Genomic DNA, 18,555 nt, shown 5'->3' on the forward strand with positions numbered 1-18,555 from the left:
ACACTTAACCAGGGTATGTGCAGAGGCTTTCCAGGTGAAAGAGTGGAGAGGGATTTCTAAATACTGGAGAGAACATGAACAAAAGCCTAGAGATAGGAAAGAGCATGAAATATGAGGGAATCACAAGAAGCGGGGTCTGGTCATTGACCTGGTCAAGGGAGAGGGAGCAGCTGTGAGGTGAGCTGGAGAGGTCAGGCTGGAATTTGGCAAGGGCGGCCATCAGAGGTTTTTAAGCAGAGGAGAGATGGTGAGATAGATTGGTAGGAAAGAACAGCTTTCCCCTGCTCTGAAGACTGAGGCCAACTGTGTGGCTGGGAGTCCCTTGTCCCACTTTACAAGGTCACCCTCCTAGCCAGGGAACTAGCTGGGACAGTCTTCCCACCTCATCAAATGTCCATGGCCGGAAAGAAACCCCTGAGTTAAGGCGAACACATCAAAGGCGTTGAAACAATGTAACATTTGGATGGGATTAAGATGTGCAGTTGGTTAGAAACGATTTCCTCTGCTGGCACGGCTGTTGTAAATGCCTGCCTTCATAACTCTGTTCTCAGGTATGTTCCAGGTTACAACAATATGGTTATTTTTATCCCCCAATACAAGAAGCAACACAATGTGATATTTTGAGAAGAGGCCAAATGAGGGTTTGCATATTGGTTCTGTAATTGACTGTGGGAGCTTCAGCAAGTCCCCTTAGCCTTTCAAAGTTTGGATTTTGTTGCTTTTGTACTTCCATGAACTTAAAATTGGACCTGTCTTGCACATGGTTGTGAAGATGAGAGTTCATGTGCATTATGTATACTGGCTCAGCATCCCGCAGAGAGTAAGTGCATAACAAGCAGAAGCCATGATTCTTTTTCCTCCTCGGTTACACTGGAGTCTCAGGATAGAAGTCACAGGAAAATATTCAAGTAAAGGTGTTTTAATCAGGTCCTCTTCATAATTCCAGAAATAGGTCTCACTGGGTCCATGCTGGAGCTCCATTCAATAGCTTATATACATTCTTCCATTAGTCACCTATCACCATTAATCCTAGCACGTTCATAGTACAAAGGAAGTTCTGCAGAGAATGGTAAAAGCAAAAAGTGATTCTTTCCAGGGACTCCTTGACTGGGGAAACAATGAACATTATTGTTCATCATCTGTGTTCTGTTCCAACCTTGTTATACCCCTAAACCAACAGGAATGGTCCATTGCCATGAATTTTGTGCATCTTTGGGAAAAGGGGAAGAAGAAGAAGAAGAATTTCTAGCAGTGGACTGAACCAGACAGTAGAAAATCAAGAAATGAGAAAAAAGAAGGGTTTGGGGGAGTGGTAGACTTGGAGCCCGAAAATGAGAGTCCGTTAGCGAGAGGAGAGACAAAGTGAGGAATATGGTCTGAGTGGGAAGGGCTCTCACATCTGTCGTCTGATGTAGGCACCTACTCAAGTGAGCAATTCCCTCCTCAATGTCCCTAACAGATGGTAATCTTGCACAGTTATTCCCATTTTTTTTTCACATCATGGCACACACAGAAAATAATATTTGTATAACACTGGGGTAAGTGGATGAGGCCGCTTACGAGTGGAGGTGACCAGCCTGGGGCCTCTGACAGGTGAGCAGAGCAACACCTTGAGTGCTCCTGGAACCCGAGACTCTAATCAGCAGCACCAGAGTGGGAAGCCTCACCCACGTGTTCTCAGGACGGGACCCCAGGGGATACACAGGCACGTATTTCATTATCACCACCAGTTTTTCATTATCACCACCAGTGAAAATTTATTGAGCATGTTTTCCAGAGAGATGTCTTGGATTGTGAAGATGCAAAGACTTGAAAGCCGTAGTTGTTTGCTTTCCTGTTGTTCTTACTAGGAAGTCAGAGTGCTTCCTGTAGCCACAAAATAAATGAAACTGGCCTGCAGCTTCCTCAGGGAGCCAGCTGGGCTTATCAGCCTTGCATAGCGTGTGACACATGAATCATTAATTAAAATAAGGATATTCAGTGATAAATTAATTCACCTGCTCAGAAGGCATTGTGGCGGGAAGAATGAAAGCGAAGAAAAATGTTTATTGGAAACCTTTTTTCTTGAGTGTCTCCTCTAACATGGTGTGCTAAATATTTGTTAGCTAAGTGGACTTGCTATATGTCAACAAAGGTGCCATTTTATGGACAATGGATTTATTTCCAGAGAAGGAAACTCCTAGAGGCCTGTGAAACAGAAGAATGCTAATGGTGGTATAATCTCCCATCAGTCAACGACTTTATTGAGAATCCGTTATTTAAGGAAGAAGAAGAGAAAGAATCTGGCGTTAGCAGAGTGAATGGAGAAACAAAAGATGTATTCTGTTTTTGAGAAACATTTAACCCTAGTGGGAAGGTAGGACCAACATGTGAAAGAGGCAGAATATATATAAAACAGGCCTGTAAATAAGTACAAATCAGAACTCAAGTGCAGCACTGAATGTTCTCTTTTCTATGGTAGGTATATCTACTCATGACTTAGGCTTCGCTAAGATACTAAAGGCTCTTGAGGACTGTTTTCCATTCTTATTCATCTTGTGCGGAGCCCACACTCAAAGGTGTTGAATGAATCTGCTACTATGGGGGAATTCTGGAGTGCAGTAGAGTGATGTGCTCAGGGGAAGCCTTATAGAGGCTGAGCAGTGTTTTCAACTGTGAGAAACTCACAGTTTGGCAGGGGGAGGGGACCGGAGAGGGAGGAAGGAAGAGCTCAGAGGCAGTGAGCAAATCCAGACACACTGAGGCCGCCACTCAGGGTCCTTCGTGACCTTCTCCTCCTGGTGTTGCCTTCCTAAGTCCTGCCAAGAACAGCCCTTTGTGTCCTCCTCATTTCCACCCATTCCTTTCTCTTTGGACTATCTTCCTCCATGGCCTGGCCCGTCTGAATCCTCCTCCTACTTTGGGTGCAGGTGAAGGTACAGGAAGCCTTCCATGACCCTTCTGAGCTCACTTCTTTCTTCACAAAATCCGATAAGAGTATTCACAGGTCTGAGCCCTGGGCTCTTCACGTTCAGAGGAAGTGAGATACAGCATCAAAAGAGTCTTCAACCTGATGTAGCTTCCACGTGAGATCCTGAGGCTGGACTAATTATATACAAAAGAATTAGAGGGAACTGGTCCATGGAGACGGAGTTTTAGCACTGAACTGAGTGGTATAGAAATGCTGTGCAGAGTGAACTGGGGGCCCTGAGTCCCGCATCCCAGTTCTACTCCTCCAGCCAGGGAGTGTGGTGTCTTTCAGCAGTCCCCTGGCTTGTGATCCTCAGTTCTTCACCTGTGAAATGAGGGGTTTGTGCAAGATGCTAGGATTCCTTTTCTCTCTGTAATCTGCAAGATGATAAATGTTTGAGTGCTAACACTGAACGGAAAGTAATGACTGGTTAGCTGGAGGGGACAGGGCACCAACAGGAAAGCAATAACTGATGATACCTAGGAGAACTGATCCCTGAGGACTATAGGATAGAGGGGAGAACAAGCTGGGGACTGGTGGAAGACCTGTTTTCCTGGTATTATCAGCACAGTCTTTCTGGAATACAATGGACCCTCCACAAAGCCCCCCGCCGCCGTGTATAGAGTCTGTCAAGCCTCATGTACCTGTTGGCACTGAGCCTCAAAGGAATAGTCTTCTGAGACTCTCTCCTTTATTTTTTTAAATATATATTTTATTTATTTGAGAGAGACCAAGAGACAGAGACCAAGAGTGGGGAGAGAGGGAGAGGGAGAAACAGGCTCCCCGCTGAGCAAGGAGCCCAGTATGTGGCTCGATTCCAGGTCCCTGGGATCTTGACCCGAGCCAAAGGCAGGTGCTTAACCGACAGAGCCGCTGAGGAGCCCTGAGACTCTCTCCTCTTTTGTTCTCTGGTTCCTGAATTTCTTGAAAAAGTACATCGAGTCTCTCATCAGCAAGCTCTGTAGAAGGGGTGAAGGGGTGATATGTTTTAGCTAACCATCATAGGATGCATCCTCTTTAATTTCCTCTTTCAGTCACGGACTTTGGCCAGCCTGCACACGGAGCTGTCAGTACAACACACTCACCTTTTCCCGGAGCAAAGCAGTATCCCAGCCTGGATGGCTTTAGCAGAGGGTCAGCTGCCTCTGTCCTGGCTTTTCAGAGGCTCTGAGAATGGCTGCCTGCCTAGCATCTTGGGTTGCAGGGAAGGAGGACTTCTTTCCCTGTCTCTCCCTCTGCCTCCCTCTTTTTTCCCCATTAGTCTTTGTTTTCTCTCATTATTAAAAACAAAAGTTACTGCAGGATGAGTTTCAAAGTATAGGAAAGAATAAAAAAACTAGGGATTTAAAAATATTTAATTTCTACCCCTCCCATTACCATCACTATTAACATTTTTCACCACTTTGACTAAAATAAAAATACATAAAATTTTAAAAAAGTATTTAGACTAAAATAGGATTTTCTGTTAAAATGTGTTCATGACCCTGACCTATGTAAATAAATGGTTCAATTTTGGGAAAATTTAAAACCTCTTATAGAAATTTTCAAACCTATGCATGACTAGAGAGGAGAGAATATGTAATCCAACCGCAGCTTCGGCAGATGAAGAAAACCTTTAAATGACCGGTTCTCTCCGCAGTGGGCTCTGGGGCCAGAGCTCGGAGAGGGAGTGGACAGGATAAACATCACCTAACAGTGATGTTGGAATTATTAGGACTTAACCAAAGAGGTTTTAAGGATGGCAGGGTCCTGAGCCGTGTGGGCTTCAAGGCCCTGTGTATATGGACACACAGAGTCACGGCTGCCTTCCTGCTCCGACGTGGCACCACTGACGCTCTCTGTTCGGTGGTATTTACGGTAGTTCTCTTCCCAGGTGTGCGGATGGACTTCTCTTGGCCCATCAACGCCTGTCTGCGCCGTGCCGCTGTGGATGGGCCCCCGTGGCCAGGACGGAGCAGTACTTGGCCCGTGATGCTGAGCCGGGCTCCTGGGCATGCGGGTCCTGACCCTGGTCTCGTTGGCATCCTACTGCCGCCTGGGAGCTGGGGGGGTGGGAGTGCTGCTGCCTCTTCCTGGCTGGTTTGTTGAACTGGTTCTGCCGTCTTCCCACCGGCAAGAGGAGGGGACGGATGGGGGGTGAAATGTCCAGTAGGAAGTGACTCCTTGGGGTGCGTTTGCGTCCGGACTCGGGTGCTGCTGCATCCTCTAGGTGGTGGGAGAAAGGGCTGCTGGCCATCCAGTCTGGGGGCTTGGAGCAGTCAGCATGTGTGCCGAGTCTTGGGTATCAGCCCCGGGCCCCTGGCTAAGCCAGATGCTGCCTGTGGTGCTTGTTTGTGTGGGGAGACTCGCAGTGTTGGTTCGATATGCTCAGGGAGCTGAGACGTAATAAGATACTTTGCCTTCAGGACCGACAGGCTTAGCCTTCTCGCGGGGGGTGGGGGGTGGGGTGCAGGTTTTGTGTTTAACTGGGAGCTCTCTGGCCTCACTCTTCCTACCTGCTCCTCCACCCTTCTTTCTGTCCTGGGGGGATGGGAAGACAACTCTTACTTTCTGGCTGCCAGGTTCCAGGGTTGGCTTTGTTCTGCCCCAGAAGGTGGTAATGGTATGGACATGATTGTTTTTAAAAGACCTGGGAATAAAGGAGATACGGTCACGTTGCTGATTTGGGCCTCAGCCTCCTTTTCCACCAAAAGATGGGTTGGATTGCACCTTCTCAAATTCTTCCAAGTCCAGGGATGGAATTCCTGGTATGCAGGGAACCAGGGTGGGTAATCCGTACACACTTTTACTTGTCCCCAAGGCTGTACCTTGTGTCCTTTTCCTAAAATGTGAGCATGGTCAGAAGGGAGTATACATGGCTCTGCCCCTAGAAACCGCCAACTCTGTGACTCGGGGGTGCCCTTACAAACCGCCAACTTTGTGACTCTGTGACTTTGTAAGGCTGGTCAAAACCCTGATGAGAAAGGGATATAATGCCTTAAGTCAGATTCCCTGTCCCTTAAGACAGATTCCTATAGCAGTGATTTATTGAGGAACTGCTTTCCAGAGAGAACTGTAAGGATATGAGGGAAGCAGGATAGGCTAGGGGGAAAAATATTAGAGATGTGGTTCTAAAAGTTTTGACCTCAAAAAAAAAGTTTTGACCTCCCACAGGCAGCACCAGAATGTGAATTGCAACTCAGAGGTGGTCCCCAGCCACCGCCACCCCCCTCCCCGCCCACCAGGGGAAAATGGGCTGGATCACAGATCCCCTTCCATCAGATAATTATTGCCTATTGGACACCCGCCCTCCAAGGGCAGACGTAAACTCCTGGGTGAGGCAGGTCTCTCTGCCAGGGCTAGGCTTCTGAGAAGGGCCTGCATGTGGGCCCGTAGCAGCCAGCACACATGGTTAATGAGGCATGGGCACACCAGCAGGTAGAGGCCACCTGATGGAGGAAGGCGGGGTGGGGGGGACAATACAGGATTTTCCCCATCCAGGCTGGTGAGAGCCAGATAGGGAGCAGGGGAAGAGGCCGGGTGGGAGAGGGTTATTCTGAAAGTAAATCTAGAGCACTTCTCGGTCCTGGGCAAAGAGGGACTGTGGATGGCTTGGCATCTGCAGGGAGAAGCTCAGATGTGACTTTGCAACTAGGCTGACGTAACTGATGATTGCGGAAGAAGTCAGGTTAATGGTACATTTGAGGAGAGGGAGCTGGTGCCTTGGACAGAGCAGGAGGGAAGCACCAGGCTTACCTGGGGGCAGCTGGCATAGTCACGTACACTGGGAAGAGAAGCTATCGAGAGGTCCCCTCACAATTCATAGACGTTTCAGTGCCACACCTACACAGGGTGGTGGGAGTTCGTTCTGACAGGGCATCCCCAGTCTCCTTTCTCTTCTCCTGTGTCCCCCGCTGTATGGTATTCCTTCATCTTCACTTTTTTCTCCCTTTTGTTTCCCCTTCATAATGAACCTGTTATCTGCTTTTCTGGCCTCTGCTGTCTCAGCCAAGGTCGTGTCATAGATGGTCATGTGACTCTTTTCTCCGAAGGATTCAGCGCATCCTTTCCTGACCCCCTGGACCAGATCAGATGCCCCTGTGCATCCCTGCCTGGTGTGGCGCCTTCATGCCTACAGCTCAAGGGCAGGTGTGTGTATATTGATCTATTTAATGCAGGACCCTGTTATCCTGGGCTTCACCAGGGCCAGGACCTGTGGCTGTTTTGCTCATTGTTTATCCCTAGCACTTAGGAGACTGTCACAAAGTATGTGATCCACAAATTTGTGGAACAAAATGTGGCCCTTCGGCTCTGCGGTGTGAACTCCAAGTACTTCCGGGTGGTAGAGAAGCCGTCACGCTCAGGGCTGGGATGAAGCAGAGGCAAAGGGAGGCCGCCAGCCGGGGGATGTCTGGTGCGCTGCCCTTAGGGAAGGTGGTACTTGGTAGAGTCGGCCTTTGGCTTCTGTCCCTTTTCCTTCCCCATGCTCGTCCTCCCTGAGCTTCCTCTACCTGGGGTGATCACCGGAGGGCTCGGAGGGATGCGTTTGCTGAGATGAACAGTCCAGTCCTTTCAGCAGCCTCGGGTTCTGGTTCCACCCATGTCTTGACTTGAGATCAGTTGGTGATTTCAAAGAACTCTCCTTGGGACAGAGCCTCTTAGCCTGTGGTTCTCAACTAGAAGCTTATTTTTACTCCTCAGGACACTTGGCAATTCCAGAAACATCTTTCCTTGTTACAGCTGGCGGAGTGCTTCTGGCATCTAATGGGTAGAAGCCAGGGATCCTGCAAATGAACCCCACGGGACAGAATTATCCGGAGTTACCCCATGACCAAGAATCATCCAGCCCAAGATGCTAGCAGTGTCCGAGCTGAGAAACCCAGCTGTAGGCCAGCCCAGGCTTGCCAGCGGATGCTGTCTCCTGCCTGGGAAGCAGCTGTGTCCCACAGATCCTCTTTTTTCCTGAAGGGGCCCTAGAATCCACATCCCCCTTATTCCTAGTTCTGGCTCATTCAGACTCCTTGGCCCAATTTGCTCTGTGAAAGGCGGGTACATAGAAGAGGCCTTTCAGCATTTCTTCCAGAGCCCCGTGGAACCTTGACAGAGACCTGCTTCCGAGAGTGAGGGCCTAGCTCTGCATCTCCAGCTTCAGTCCAGGAGAACCACGGGAACCCCCACTTCATCTCGCTGCCTCCATGCTCCTGTTTCTTTTCAATCCTGTTCCTCCCACCCCACCTTCTACCATTTCCCCCAGTCCTCCAGAGATTAATGCGATAATTGCCATGTGTGCCTGTTTACGCAGCGAGTGGGTGTGCTCCCCAGCCCCAATCAGGCAGGTTCCCAAAGGAACACATCTCACCGTGTCAGCACTGGAACCCGCTGAGCACTCCTTATGCAGGTGGGCGGCCACCCCCGACTGCTGTCTCTGTCTGTCATTACCCCACCGTGCACACGTGTGCGTGTGTGTGTGTCACTCAGGGAGTCAGCAGGTGAGAAAGTCAGACATCAGCCAGCCTGCCGGTGGGTCGAGGGGCTGGGCTGGGCTGGGTTGGGTGGAGAATCCTCGCCCTCACTGAGCGGACATTGCCCGGAAGAAAAACACTCTTCTGTAATGGCTGCCAAAGAGTAGGTGTTGCATGAATGGTGGGGAATGAAGATCCTTCCCTGAAGGGAGGAGACTCATTTCGCCTCAGCTGCTTTGCAGTAGGAAGCTAGGCAGGGGAGCTTCCACTGTGAGACTCTTGGGCCGGAAGCCGGTGGAACATGTTCAGAAAGCTGCAGGTCTCTTTCCCCAGCATCTTGCTCAGAGTAACTCAGCATGGCTGCCTCCAGAAGAAGGCATAGCAGCCTTCTATCCTGAGGGAAAAGTCGCCAGGGAAAGTAGAGTGTGATGATGCCACAGGTGGGGAGCTTGTCAGAGTCCCAGAAGCAGATGGGTTTGGAGAATGGAGCAGAGGACAAGGCCTTCTCACCTCGGTAGCCTTCCTCCCTTCCCCCTCCAGCTATGACAGGGACACATGGCCTCTTGAGAGAAAACCGTCCCAACTCTGAGGTCGCACTGGCCACTTTCTCCTTGGCCTTCCTGACTCCCACCTCATGGGACTTCAGGACACTTACTCACTCCAGAGTTGTTGATGACTTACTTCTTTTTTAATCTCAAAAGACACTTGAGTCGTTGTCTCTCCTACACTGGACAGTTTTAAGGTTTTCATAATGATGAATCAGAAAGGAGATTGAAGTTCTAATTAGCATCAGAAAGAATCTTGCCATTTTGGAGGAGGGAAACCTGAAGTCCTTTGCCCCCTTCCTGCTGAGTTATGTCCCCCTGTCCAGCTGGATTTGTCCTTGATCCACTGACAGGCATGTGAGGTGAGGGGGAGGTCTCCTGGTGGGGAAAGGTGGGAGGGGAGTAACCAGGAGGAAGCCTGAGGGAGGGGAGAAAGGTGTAGAGAGGGTGTGGCAAGTCTATTAAAAGGTTTGTGAATAATCTTGGAGAGCTGTCAAGCTGGCTTCTCCAGAAGAATCTTTACACCATCAGTCATCTGTAATAGCTCCCCAGGATACCATGCCGCTGTCCCTAGTGTCCTCCTAGCCTTTCTTTTTCTCTTTCTCTTCCCCTTTCTCTCCTTTTTCTCATCAAACAGAGCCTGGTGCCATTGTTGGTGACAATTTTTCTTAAAAAACAATTCAGACAAAGCTTGAGGGGAATTTCAGAATGAACAGTTCTGGGGGATACATTTTAAGCAGGAGAATGTTCTTACTCAAATTGTGGTCGTGTATTGGTTAGTTGACAAATACTTCATGTGCCGAACCCTTCACTAGATACCATATATAGAAACGGACAGTTAAGGTTCTTACCTTAAGGTGGGTTAAACCCAAAGCCAGAGCGTTCTCAACACATGGATAAAGAGACACTGTCTGTCATTGTTTTTTTCTGGCAGACTGAGAAATGTTTTCCAGATGTTAGGCCCATGAGGAGAGTCCTTTTATCCCTGCATTTCACAGGCTGTATTTCCTCATACGTTAAAAGATTTCCTTCACAAAAGGAGGTTTCATAATCCAGAAAGTATATGAAATGATATTAAAGTTAATAATTTTTCAGGCTAAGGGGAAAATAGAATCTGTTGTGTTTCCTAAGTTTCTTTGATTACAGAAGCTCATTTCCCACAGAACACATTCACACAGATGACTAGCAATGAGGAGAATGCGATTTGGGAAACGCTCTTCACTCCATAGCATCTTGGCCAAATTGTCCCCTTACTGAAATTGCTTCTCGCCATCCTCAGACTGTAGCTCAGTCACTCCTGGGACCAAAGGTGCCTTAACAGCATGTTTCATGATTGCCACGGCCGGTACCAACTCAGACATACTGGCAGCTCAGTTCTGATCTGGGTACAGGGAGTGGACGTGGTCCTTGCTGCCAAAGAATGCTGGGGGACGGGGGACCCTGGCTAAGCCATCTAGTGGATGAAACTTGTTGGTCTGGTGCATTGCTGGTGAGCCATCCAAGCTAACCAGTCTTTACAAAATGTTGCATTTATAATCATGAATAAAGACAGAGCTATTTATACAAGGGTCATGTAATCCATCCTTCAGCTTATAGGAAGGACCGTGTCTAAACTGTCTCAGAAAAAACAGCTTCCTCTGTTCATTAAAATCTCTTGTGGCTGGCCTTCAGCATCTAGCTCTTTTACGTCTTTCTGATAATCAGGAGCAGTTTTCTCTGAGGTCTGGTCCACATCTTCCCTGCTTGCATTTAACTGACCAGACCCGGTTGAACTGAAGAGTTGGATCTTACACACACAGAAATCAGCAGACCCCACCTTTGCCCCACTGTTCAGCAGGTGTTTGTTTTTAAGTTATATTCTGCTTCATTTGCAATCATCTGTCTCTGAACAGTGTGGGGGCAAGACAAAAGACATAAGTTTGGTGAAAGAGGTTGCCTTAAAAGTCTTTTTTTTTTTTAAACATCTGTTTTTACTTATCTGGCAATGTATTTTGCCATTTTTGAGGGATTGTTTTGCTGGAATCGAATCTTGATAGACAAATATTTTCTTTTAGCACTTTGAACATATCATCCTATTGCCTTCTTTTTTTTTTTAAGATTTTTATTCATTTATTTGACAGACAGAGATCACAAGTAGGCAGAGAGGCAGGCAGAAAGAGAGGAGGAAGCAGGCTCCCTGCTGAGCAGAGAGCCCGATGCAGGGCTTGATCTCAGGACCTTGAGATCATGGTCTGAACCTAAGGCAGAGACTTTAACCCACTGAGCCACCCAGGCGCCCCTTAAAAGTCATTTTTAATGGAAAAATCTACTATAAGCTTCCAGGATCAGTGGGAAGCTATAATCTGCGGATATTTGAGTGGGAGGCAGAAAGAAAATTAAATAATTTTTTAAAGATTTCATTTATTTTTTTGAGAGAGAGAGAGAGCGAGCATGAGAGGGGAAAAGGTCAGAGGGAGAAGTAGACTCCCTGTGGAGCCAGGAGCCTGATGTGGGACTCGATTCTGGGACTCCAGGATCATGACCTGAGCCAAAGGCAGTTGCTCAGTGAACTGAGCCACACATGTGCCCTGAAAATTAGATAATTTTGATAGAAAAGATAGAATGCCCTAGAAGTCCACAGAAAGCATGAGAACAATGAGTCAAAATATGTTTGCAAAGTTGAGTAGCGAGAGGGAGAAAAAGGTAAATCGCAGGGACAAAGAAACACTTTGCCTTAGAAATTCTGAGTTCAGATCTTAATTTTACTAATTTAGCCTGTGAATCTTAGGCATGGCATCTGACTTCGATGGCTTTGTTTCTCCAGTGAACTGAGAATAAAAGCTTTTAACTGATACAAATGGTTATTAAGGTTTGCATGTGAGGGGCCTGTGGGGGTGGGGGGGGGACTTCAAAGCCCTGTGTATGTAAAATGCAATTCAAGGAGACTATTTAGAAAGACTTGGAGTTGATATTATGGGGAAAGAGAGTCAAGGTGAGGTTTAGTTGAGAGGCTCAAGTGTTAGAGAAGAGTTTTCAAAATGTTCCCAAACTGTTTCTAGTTCCTAATATGACATCGTTCCAAGACTTGCTGCCTTGGCTAAGCCATGTGGTATAATCCTTGCTCAACCCCCACCATCCAAGGATCTTGTATCTCACTTATAGTATAAAAATCCAGAATACGATTTCCAAGCACTTTGACTTCACTGAGGGATTGCTCTTTAGAATTATTCCTTGTTCTGTCCAGAGCCTTGCTGGGGCCAAGCATGAGCCAGCTCTGTACTATTGGACTCTGATAGAAGAAAGCAAGCCAGAGCCGAGGGTAAAGGGCTGAGCGGGAAGTGGCTGACACTAATGTCCCCCAAGCAGCCCTGCCAAAGCTTTCACCAGCATCCAGGGACTAGACTGATGGCCATAGCTTGCCTCTGACTTTTTGACAGTTTGTCCAACTTAGACTGCAAAAGCTTGGAACCGACATCACTAAACACTATAAAACCTGTAATTGTTTCTATGACCTTAGAGAAGTACTTGACCTCACTGGATTTAGCTATCTCAGCTATTAAGTGAGGGTGTTGGACGATTCCTACTCATGATATCATGCAAGTCTCATGCAGGGTCATTGACTCTGTACATGGTGGAATAGGAGTTAACCCACAGTAACACCAAGCTGGGAATGAAGCAGGCCGTGTTCATCATATTGACCTGTGCTTGTTATATCGCCATATATGTGAGGCTTCAGGAAGGGAGGCCTTCTCCTGGCAGATGGTTTTGGTAAAATATTAAGGAACCATTTTTCTTTCTTTCAGACCAATGATGCCTTAGGAGCCACCTGGAACTGGCTGTACTTCATCCCCCTCATCATCATTGGATCCTTCTTTGTTCTCAACCTAGTTCTGGGAGTGCTCTCCGGGTAAGCCAGACTCTCTCCTCTTCACTTCTTTCCAACTGTAAACTAATGCTCCTGACCGCCGACCAATTCATTCATTGAGCATTCATTTGGAAGACATTTAGTGAGCAGCCCGTGTACCAGTTGCTATTCCGGATGCGGTAGATGCGGTAGTGAACATTGTTCTCATCGTGTTTATTTTTCTTAGGCGTTAAAAAAATATGTAAACCACGTACAATATTGAACATGATATCTAGTGAGAGTTCACGTGTCCATCCATCTTTTCACTCAGCTGTCATAGACCTTCTTTGTCAGTCACTGTGCTGGTTGTGAGGGTTATAAAGTGGAGTGAGATGCAATCTTTACCCTCAAAGAGTATTGTTCTGTCATTTATTGAATGTCAAATCCTATATTTGTAGCTTGGGTTAACGTACCTCAGTCAGCAAGTACGCAATGTCCTGTGTATGGTGAGCATTGCCAAGAGGACACAAAGTCTTGGGCATGATTCCTTCCTTAAGAAAACTGTACTTTGTGGGGCACCAGAGTGGCTTAGTCGGTTAAGTGTCTGACTCTTGATTTCAGCTGGGGTCACGATCTTAGGGTCACGGGATTGAGTTTTCCATCAGGCTCTGTGCTCAGCATGGAGTTGCTTGGGATTCTCTCTCTCTCTCTCCCTCTGCCCCCTCCCCCACCTCTCTCTCTCTCTCTATGTCAAATAAATAAATAAAATCTTTAAAAAAAAAAAGAAAATTGTATTTTGTAGACAGGACAACACACTTGAAAGAGTGAGGGAATGCAAATTCTTTTACTTACTAATGTAAGCTGTAAATCATTTGGTGGAAGGAACAAATCTATTTATTCTGAAGTTACCAGGAATGGCTTCATAAAGGACTGGCCTTTTGCTTGGATGTACAAGATGTAATAGGATAAAACAGAATATATCTGAGTGAACATTCCAGGAAGGAGAGCACCAAACCACAAGCAAAAATGAAGAAATGGGACTAACCTTACAGTGGGAAACGATTGTAATGCAACCTAACTTACCTAGGCTGAAACTTTACTTTGGGAAATGAGAAATATAAAATAGAGCTATAACAGGGGTTGATTTTAGAGGGTTTACATTTCTCTAAGCAAAACTGGACTTAATTTCTTCTCTGAGTGGCATAAGTTCTTCAAGCGGAAGTTAGATGGTGGTACTTCTGATTCAACATAGTGGACTGAACCAAGTTTGTCATGCATTGTAACTCTACAAACACAGGAAAAAAATTTTTAAGAAGGGCATAGTGATAAGACAGGAGAGGAAATGACAAAAATGAGATGTGTCAACAAAAGTTTTGAAGGTGGAGAGTAAATGGTAACTCATCTAGTGGTGGGAAAACTGAGGTTTAATGCCCTTTAGTGAGGAACGCCAATAAAAAGCCAAAATGATTGTCCTTTAGAACCTTCCACAGTCCTGGAGAGGCTCCAGGTATGTCTGAGAGATGAAGAATGGGTGGCACTAAAAATAAGAGGATTGGTCAAAAGCCCTCGTAAGGAATACTTTGATGCCTTCTGACCAACACCCTAGATCTCTACCCCCAAACACTTCTAACTGGTATCTGCCCTGCCCAACTGCCCACCCCAGCCAAAGTCAGAAGACTTCCTGTCTCTTTGGAGGCTGAATCAGAAATTTGCAGTGGTAACATCAGGTGCTTCTGAGGGTAGGGGTGATAGGTTTGTAGTGAATTCCGCAAACTGAACATCATGCTTCTAGCCCACATCTACTGTTGACTCACGGAAGTGGATCGAGCTGGTAAGGGTTAGTAGGATTCCTCTGTGAGGAAACTGTACATCTTAAGAGAAGAATCTAAGTACGCTGATATCTGAGGATGGCCAGAGAAATGGCTCCCACCCATCACCCTCAGTGAGGCTCCTATTAGTTTACAATGGCTGCTGCAAGAAATGAACCAACTAGGTGGCTTCAGAACTGTGAAAGATATTAACTCTCACAGTTCTGGAGCCTAGAGGTCCAAAATCTGGCAGGGCATTACTCCCTGAGAGGGCTCAAGGGGAGAAGTTATTTCCTTCCTCTTCCAGTCACTGATGATTCCAAGTATTCCTTGGCTTGTGGCTGCATTACCCTGGTCTCTTACTCTGTGGTCACATTGCCTCCTTCTCTTTTGTCTAAAATCTCCCTGGGCCTCTTTCTTATGAGGACACTTGTCGTTGGATTTAGGGTCACTTGTATATTCCAGGATGACCTCTTCATCTCCAGACCCTTAATTTAATTGCATCCAGCAAGGACTCATTTTCTTTTTTCTTTTTTTTTTTTTTTAAAGATTTTATTTATTTATTTGACAGAGATTACAAGTAGGCAGAGAGGCAGGCAGAGAGGGAGGGGGAAGTAGGCTCCCTGCTAAGCAGAGAGCCCGATGTGGGGTTCGATCCCAGGACCCTGGGACCATGACCTGAGCCGAAGACAGAGGCTTTAACCCACTGAGCCACCCAGGTGCCCCAAGGACTCTTTTTCTAAATAAGGTAACATTCATAGGATCCAGGAATGAGAATGTTGAGATATATATATATATATATTTATGTATTTTTTGGTAAGGGCATTCAACCTACCACACTCATCATTTTAGAAGCTCTAGCCATACACACAAGTTTCCAATAAGTCTTTTGAGACTTGCTCTTAAATATTAATGCACAGCTAGAGATTACCAGCATTTGAAGAAAATGTTCAAAACAAAAGACAAAAAATAATACATTAAAAAAAGGAATTAGATGGAATATCAATGATGCGGGGAGCAAAAGACTTAAAAAGCATAACTGATATCAGCAGAGATAGAAGAGAAATAATTTTATCCACAAACTAACATTGCTATTTAAAAAAGAATATTTAGCCATTAGGAAGAGCCCTTGGGGAATTAATGTAAAATAAATAATGTAAAATTTACATTAATGTAACATGAATTAATATAAAAATGTAAACATGTGATGAAAATAATGAGGTAGTAAATGGTTGGAATATGAAATTAATGAAATCACCTAGAAAGTCAAACAAAAATAAGAAAATCAAAGAGTTCGTCCAACATTCAACTATTAAGAGTTCCATAAAGAGGGGCACCTGGGTGGCTCAGTGGGTTAAGCCGCTGCCTTCGGCTCAGGTCATGATCCCGGGTCCTGGGTTTGAGCCCCACATCGGGCTTTCTGTTCAGCGGGGAGCCTGCTTCCTCCTCTCTCTCTGCCTGCCTCTCTGCCTACTTGTGATTTCTGTCAAATAAATAAATAAAATCTTAAAAAAAAAAAAAAAGAGTTCCATAAAGAGAACAGGGAAGTGGAGAGGAAGAAATTTACAAAGAAAAATATTGAAAAATGTTTCCAGAATCAGTAAACACACGTTGCCAGAGCAAAAGGTCTGTTTGAAACGTGTGCAAGGATAGTCTTTGAGGGGGAGTTGGAGAACCTGGGCATCCATAATTGGGATGGTAGATAAGTAAGCTGTTATATACATATCATGACATACGAGGCAGCAATTAGGAGCAACAAATACCGTATACACATAGCAACATAGAATATTTTAAAAGGACAGAGTTTAGTGAAAACAGGAAGAAATAGCATGGTATAATACCATCCACATAAATAAAAAATACATACATATGCAATACATAGTTTGTGAGAATGCTTTCAAATAAAAAGTATACATTGAATACAAGTTTCTCTTGCTACCTGAAGATAAAACATTTTTTGTTTTTTATTGAAATATAATTAACATACAATGTTAAATTAGTTTCAGAGGTTCAGCCTATTGATTTGACAATTCTATACATTACATGGTGCTTACCATGATAAGTGTAGTCACCATTTGTCACCATATAACATTATTACAATATTATTGGTTATATTCCCTAAACTGTACTGTTTGGCTTTGTGGCTTATTTTATAATTAGAAGTTTGTAACTTAATCCTTTTATCTATTTTGCCCATCCACCCACTCCCTTCCCCTCTCAGGCAACCACCAGTTCTCTGTATGTAAGCATCAGGTTTTTGTTTGTTCCTTTGTACATCATATGGTATTTGTCTTTCTTTGTCTGACTTATTTCACTTCACATAATACCCTCTAGGTCCATCTGTGTTGTCACAAATGACAAGACCTCATTCTTTTTTATGACCTAGTAATATTCCATTGCCTATGTATACCACATCTTCTTTACCTTCTATGGATGCACACTTGAGTTGCTTCCATATCTTGGCTATTGCAGAGAGTGCTACAGTAAGCTGGGGGTGATTTAATCTTTTCAAATTAGTGTTTTTGCTTTCTTTGGATAAATACCTAGTAGTGCAATTAATGGAGCACATGGTATTTCTATTTTTAAAATTTTGAGGAATCTCCATACTGTTTTCCACAGTAGTTGCACCAACTTAGATTCTTACAATGTTTGGGGGTTTCCTTTTCTCCATGTCCTTGCTAACACATTTCTTATCCTTTTGCTATCATATCTATTCTGATATGTATGATATGATATCTCACTGTGTTTTGATTTTCATTTCTTTGATTAGTGATGTTGAGCATCTTTTCATGGGTCTGTTGACCATCTGTGCATTGTTTTTGGACAAATGTCTATTCAGGTCCCCTGTCCATCTTTTAGTATGACTTTGTGGAGTATTTTTTTTTTTTTTTGGTGTTGAATTGAAGGAGCATTGTTTTGAAATCTTTCATAAACCAATATGACAGAAAGTAAAGAAGCAGTTACCATTTCATAAAGGCAAAAATGCTCTTTGGATTTTTTTTGGTTATCGAAAATAGGTACTAATGTGGATTTTTCATGAAAGCAAAGTGGTATAAAGTGAAATTTCAGATACTGGGGGAAACCTGCATATTGTAATGGTAATTTGTATAGCAGAGACATGGGAGGCAGGTATAGAGATAGAAGGGAACAAGTGAATTTAATTAATAATGAAAATGCCCACTAAGCACTTGACACAACTGATGAAAAGAGACTACACCAAGATAAAGACATCACAAAATTTCAGAGCATCTGAATAAAGATACTATTCCAAAAGCTTTTGGTTATTGGGAAGACAATATATTTTGCCAATGAAAAATCAGGAATTAAGGCAGCTTTGGGCTTTTCATTGATAACTGAAAGTTAGAAATGAACAGAGAAGTTCCTAAAACTTTTTGAAGGAAAAAAATTTCCAAGGTGGAATTCTATACCCAGCCCAAATAGCAATAATTTATGAGCTTGGAATAGCAGTATTTTAGGACACTTTCTGAAGAAGTTACTGGAAAATGTGAGTCACTAATTAATTCCTAAGAATAAGGAATTAATTGAAGAATGAGAAGGGCATGATATTCATACAAATGAGGGATTCAGTAGAGGAGAGAGACAAAGGGAATTCCAGGATGATGATGAGAGGACGTCTACCATGACAGCTGTCAGAATGCATAGAGAACAGCAAGTTCAGATTTGAGTAGGGTGACAACTCTAAGAATGAAATAAGTATATTCCCTGATATATATTATATTCAGAAAAGTTGAATGGTTTTGTGAAGATTGTATATATATTTATATTTATAAAATATATACAAATATATGTTTGCATTATATATAAATATATATATTCACATTTGTATTTGTATGCACATACCTCCATCTAAGCAATTCCACAAAATACAAAAGTGTTACCATTAAAGGAATATAAGCATAGGAAGTTTTTTCTGCAGCTGTCAACTGGATTTTCATTGTTAACACTGGACTGTGAGGGACCCCTTATG

General features: G+C 44.6%; 1 protein-coding gene across 9 annotated transcripts in view; it reads left to right on the forward strand.

Annotated features, from left to right (window-relative positions):
• The window catches only part of CACNA1E (calcium voltage-gated channel subunit alpha1 E), a 503,960-nt gene that overhangs the window by 347,425 nt on the left and 137,980 nt on the right, over window positions 1–18,555 (forward strand). For all 9 annotated transcript variants that reach the window (XM_047705044.1, XM_047705043.1, XM_047705049.1 and 6 more), the window contains exon 9: window positions 12,719–12,822. In XM_047705044.1, coding sequence (XP_047561000.1) covers window positions 12,719–12,822 — 104 coding nt within the window. The remainder of the gene's footprint in view (window positions 1–12,718; window positions 12,823–18,555) is intronic.

This window comes from Lutra lutra, chromosome 15 (assembly GCF_902655055.1).
Source record: "Lutra lutra chromosome 15, mLutLut1.2, whole genome shotgun sequence".
In the NCBI taxonomy this organism is placed as follows: Eukaryota; Metazoa; Chordata; class Mammalia; order Carnivora; family Mustelidae; genus Lutra; species Lutra lutra.